The following is a 6000-nucleotide window of genomic DNA, read 5'->3' as shown; positions in this document are numbered from 1 at the left end:
TGTCATACATACTGATGTCTGATATAGAGGCATCATACATACAGACATCTGACATAGAGGTGTCATATATTCTCAGGTGTGTGATATAGAGGTGTCATACATACTGGTGTCAGATACAGGTGTCACATACATTGATGTCTGATGTAGAAGTGTCATACATGCTCCTATTTCTGACGACCCGTGAAGGTCCCATGGTAGAATAGGCCTTCAGCAACCCTGGTGCTTGCCATAAAAGGCAACTATGCTTGGTGTAAGAGGCGACTAACGGGATATAGCTGGAATATTGCTGAGTGCGGTGTAAAACTAAACTCACTCACTCCCTCATTCCTATTTCTGACTCTTGCTTCAGACTCTGGGCTGTAATGATGCATTGAAATTGTAATAATCAATGGATTGCAATTGTTGAGTCTTCGATAGCAATCAGGTGATTGAAGAAAAGAAATACTTACAATGCATGGATATTCTGTGTGACTATCAATAGTTTAGTAAGTGATCACTATCACACGATTTGCCATGTTCTCTCATGAACACTTCCGTTGATGAATGTGCAGGACAAAGGTACCAGATTCGTTCACTTAGATTCAGAGTTATCCACCCCTGCTTCATTGAGTTTCTGTTTTAATTGTTTAATTGATCAGTTGTTAAAAGAGACTGAAGCAACATGTTTTCGTTTTTATAAACTATATGCTCATTTGAAAAATGACTTCAAATGAGACAGTTGAAGGAGCAGGGAAGTTGGTTGCCGTAGACGATCACTATCTCAACAGCATGTTGTAATAGATTATTATAATAGTTGTTTCACCCTCGATAGTCACCCCTACGTGTGACCACACCATGGTTCAACCATTATAACTAAGGCAGGATGATGTAAGCTTGTACCAAGTTGGCCTGTTGTCAGACATCAAAGCAGACGGTGAATGATGGTCAATGGATTCATTCCTTTAAGCAGAGGTAACGCTTTACAAATGAATTTTACATGAATCTGATCAGACAAGAAAGTGTTTGGTAACAAACTGCTTACGCAAACAACGCTGATCCTTGCGGCAGTAACTTTTGTAAATTGTCTCAGTAATTATTTATCTGGATTGCAGACATGCCATGTTGCGCATTTGCAAGGGACGGTTTCATCAAGATCTCAAAGCCCCACAGGAGATCTCTATCATGACAAGAGAAAGTATATATACAAATATATGGACACTGGAAAAACAAATAGTTAATATTAATATACAAGTTTTCTTAACACTTTTTACTGAAAGGTTAGGGTATTGCAGAGAGGCAATGAATGTAATGCGATGTGAAAGCATATATTGTGATGTGTATTGCAATGTAATTGAAGAATGTTTTCAAACTGAAAAACTATTTATAATCAAGTTAACGCTTGATTTGTAACACAACAACTCTCAAAAAAATGACAGCAACTAGATCTGGTCAGGACATATCAGAGATCACTGGTCATTTGATGAGTAAATATTTTAACACATTCAGATCCCACCGATCTTCAGAACAGAAACATCTTCAACACCACACCATTACCATCGTCATCATCATCATCATTGCCACAAACATCACCAACAGTCAAATTGTGCAAAGATTTCTGAGTGTTACAAATTTTTCCACATGCATGTCAAAATACCAGTTTTTGATCAGCATATCGCAATGCGTATCATTTCATGTCTAAACCGATAAATACCAGCGAAAGGGTTATTTTGCATAGTCCTAGTTATTTATGTGTATATTAGAGGTACAGAGGTACTTTGTTAAATTCAGTGCACCAAAAAACAGTATATGTGTCTACTCAGGGGATAACTGAAAGCAGTAGTTTTATGAAGTTGATCTATAACTTTCTTTCGTGAGTTGATTCTGTAGAGTGTTCATGAGAAGATATGGACCAGAATGTGTTCATCATTCTCAGTTTACTTAAATTAAGGTTGTCATTATGTGAGGTGAAATGAGGTGAGGTTGGGTGAGGTTGTGTGAGGTCAGGTGAAACAGGGATTACTATTGTTGTCAAGATTATTACCACAAGTGTGCATGTTTGTACTTCTCCAGACTACCACCATCTTTGTTGCGCTTGCCCTCTAAGATACCATGCCACAATTTCACACGGATATCCAACTTGGGCATATTTAAGCTGACTAGGTGCAAGCTTCATCCCATGGGTGGGGTAGATAATACTGGTTGAAGAATTCACTCGTCACACTGAAGACATGGACTTGATTCCCTACATTCCTGACTCAATGTGTGGAGCCCATTTGTGGTGTTTCCTCGCCATGAAATTGCTTGAATATTGCTAATAGCAGCATAAAACTAAACTCAATCATCACATTTTAGCCATTTGTATGGTGTGGCTGTCTGGACTGACACTCTACCCTCTAGACCATTGCACCAGTCTAATCCATTATGAGCTCATATGATGTGGCTGAGTTTCAAACCATGGACCTGTTTTCTGTCTGGGCTGACACTCTGTCCTCGCAGCCATAGAGCCATTATCTAATCATTAAGAACTCAATGGATACAATGCCATGTATCTTTTTTGTGATCACTCAAACTGATCTCACATGTATGAGACTTTACCCAGCTGTTGAAATCTGTCAATCAAACATGGCTGCCCAAAGTTGGAAATAACCATAGTGTTATCTAGCACAGGGAACAGTTGTTGTTTATTTGTATTGGTTATTTAGTATACAGCTACCATCATTGCCCATCAAAGATATTTGATAGTGAAATACAAAACAAGAAAAGAATAACTGCATGTTTGTATTTTCAGATCTTTTTATTACAACTTTTCACGTTTTTGTAGTGCTGGTTTCAATGAAGCAACATATTCTCCACTGATCTACTCCAGATATGAATAGGTTTGTCTTAAAATCATACACAATGGGGAAATATATCATGCTGTATATCACTAAGTCATGTTTTTTAAAACAGAAGTTTGGTAACTGTAAATTATCTTTTAGGACTTTTAAATTTCTGTCAAAAAATATTCAAAGTTTTTTAGGATGAGGTGTCACACACAATACATTTTAAGACTCCTTTAGTGACTTTTTGAAGTTTTTCTTATTGTATTTTTCATGAAGTGTTTTGGGAAAGTATATGCAGGAGTGTTGTTAGGACGGCATATATCGAACAACATATTTCATCTTTTCACCCAAATTGAAAGTTTGGTAAATAATGTCTGAAATTGCATTTCAACACTGAAATATGCCAGAAAATCTCATTTGTTCACTCTTTTGTAACTGAATATGTGCATTTTGTATCTTGAACTTTAATCTATTTTATCCATTTTTTCAAAATTTCATTGTTATTGTCTACATGCATTTTTATCTAAATCTTGTGTGATCTGATCAAGCAGATTACAAAGAAATTCATGATCGTGTACATCATTTACCATCATTGTAAGGAATCAGGTTACCATTTAACTGATGCCTTGGAACAAACCTCAAGAATGAAAGAATCAATCTCAAATATCATGCTGTTTTTATATAAGTCAAAGTTTATGTGATAATATATTTAATCCTCCATGTTTCATGTTCCTTCATATGTGCCTCAGTCGATTGTGGATTGCAAACAGTTGCTTTGCAAATAATATTGTGGCATGTGTAGGGTGAAACAGTATATTGTTGTATCGGTAGAAGAACGTTATTTTGCCTTCAGTTATGTATGCTGCAATGCAATAAAAAATTTGGTGTTTTGTGTTATTGTCCTGTCATTTCTCTATAGTCATTAAATGACAGTTTCAGTCATTCAAAATAACAAAAATTATGGTTATTTTCTCCCTATGTTGTTAAACAATGACAGGATTGAGTCTTGTCGTTGTTAGTCTATGGACCAAACTGCAAGCCTTGTACTGCAATACATGCTGTACGATGGTAAGAGTGTACCATCTCTCCCCCAGGCATGTGTGTTGAGGCTTTATCCCTCTCAATTCATATCTCAAGCATTATCTCTCCCCATGTGTATTGCAGGCCAGCAGACAGGAGTGGTGAGGACCTCGACATAATCTACTCTCGCCTCAAAGACATCAAGGCCCTGGAGAAGTTCCACCCTCTGCTGCTTCAACAGATCTGTTATTATGGCTACTACGAAGATCTGGAGAAGGGTGTTACATGTTAGTTAAAAGGGAGCTTACCATCAGTTGTGAAACTATATATGAGTTTAAGTCATCCAGCAGTTCAAACCACTTTTACCACCCCTGATTGAAACAACTGAACTGACTCCAGCCAGATATAGTACTTAAGAATTGTACCTCTTTCTCTGTCAGCACCATTATTTGAGTCATTTTGAAATTAAAAGTACAATGATGAATAGATATTACAGTATTCAGATTATTTCAAATATAAATAACCACAAAGACCTTGAACTTTGACACCTTTCTTTATCCAACTGTGACATAATTTGTTAGATTGAATGGCTTTACATTGTAATATCGACTTGGGATGTAGAACCTTATAATTCAACTTTACTTAGCTTATATACTGAGGGGAAAAATAAGGGATCACATGAAACCACAAGTGTTCCTTTATTTTGTTTCAGGTTTCTGTGCGATACAAGGCTTATAAAGAAACCTTGAAAAAAAATACTACTAGTTGCTCGTGTTACTTATGCTTTTAACTGTAGATATGTCATTGGGGATATATGGCTGGGATATTGCAGAGAGTGGCTTTAACCAACCAAACCAAACAATTGTTTAAGGGCTGTTGTCAGTGTTTCATGTAGACAAGTTTTCAGGGGACATGGTAGCTGAGTTATCTTTAAAGGTGCCACATGACTGTGCAGTGTCGCTTTACTTGGACATGCCAGAAACCAATGATTGCTGGTTTGAATCCTGTTGCTCTGGTTATGTTTCTAGAGTATCAGAGATGCCAACCTCTACGATTTTATCGTAGTCGCTACAAATTTTAACTTCAAACTATGCCAATACAATTCCACTAGAAATCCTACGAAATTTGAACAAAATGCATTAAAATTCGGATATATAGACAAAAACATATATTTTCAACAATGAAATACAATTTTTGGACTTCATGTACCTTCCATTCATCATATTTAATGACATATCTGAACTGGAATGATTGCAAGTAACAAACATAATTTTAGCAAAGTTGATTTCAATACCTTTGCGATTTGACCGTAATATCATTCATTTTTTTCTCAGAATCCATCATGATTTTGTTTATTTAGCTGACATCGAATTGTATGGTCAAACTACTAATTTTGAACATTGAAACTATTTGCAATGCTTTGGGGTTGGCATCTCTGGAGTAAGATCAGAATCATGGTTACATCCACCCAGAAGGGAAAATGCAATCCTAGCTCTGCACACAACATGCAAACAAAGGCATATTTAAATAGCCTTATGATAGCATTTGTAATTTAAATGATATTTCTCCTGCCATGATTTTATCATATAGTGAATCAGCCGACATGTTTACTGCCCATGACCTTTGTGATTGTGTTTCTCCTGTGTTGTGCAGTGTTCCGCCAGGGTGATGTCGGCACTAACTGGTACACCGTTCTGTCTGGTTCCCTGGAAGTCACGGTATCAGAGTCAGGCAATCAGAAGGTAGGAAAACAATACTGTGAATGTCAAAACTCAATATTGATGTTCCCAGTGAATGGGTGTCAACAAGTGCCACTGCAATATGCACTGATTTTACTTAAGAATTGAGTTTTAAGTGAGTTCGTTTGGGTGTATGAACCTTCAAAGTGTAATCCCAGGGGGTAGTTCAGGGCAGAAAATACTTCCCATGTACTCAGTGCTTGTCTTCCTGTAGGGCTTCTGGGACAGAGGTTTCCCAGGTTCCCAATGCATGTTTACCAGCAGTAATTTTCATCAGAAAATAGGTGCAATGTGTAAATGTGTATTGTTGGAATTCCACAAAAGAAGTCACTAGAGCTTTCTCAGAGCAGTAATTCCAGGTAGAATATGTCCGAAGTACACTGGTCATTGATGTCATCTAGCTGTAATTCTAGGCAGGATAGGTCCAAAAGACGTTGCCA

The 6000-nt window shown here is 37.0% G+C and overlaps 1 protein-coding gene across 1 annotated transcript in view; it reads left to right on the top strand.

The window, feature by feature from the left end:
• Positions 1–699: 699 nt before the first annotated feature.
• LOC137255344 (rap guanine nucleotide exchange factor 4-like) overlaps positions 700–6000 on the top strand; it is an 86882-nt gene continuing 81581 nt past the window's right edge. The window contains exons 1-3 of the mRNA XM_067792790.1: positions 700–773; positions 3966–4108; positions 5475–5563. Coding sequence (XP_067648891.1) covers positions 700–773; positions 3966–4108; positions 5475–5563 — 306 coding nt within the window. The remainder of the gene's footprint in view (positions 774–3965; positions 4109–5474; positions 5564–6000) is intronic.

Source organism: Haliotis asinina, chromosome 11 (genome assembly GCF_037392515.1).
Source record: "Haliotis asinina isolate JCU_RB_2024 chromosome 11, JCU_Hal_asi_v2, whole genome shotgun sequence".
NCBI classification, from domain to species: Eukaryota; Metazoa; Mollusca; class Gastropoda; order Lepetellida; family Haliotidae; genus Haliotis; species Haliotis asinina.
This window is presented reverse-complemented; position numbering and strand designations above follow the sequence as displayed.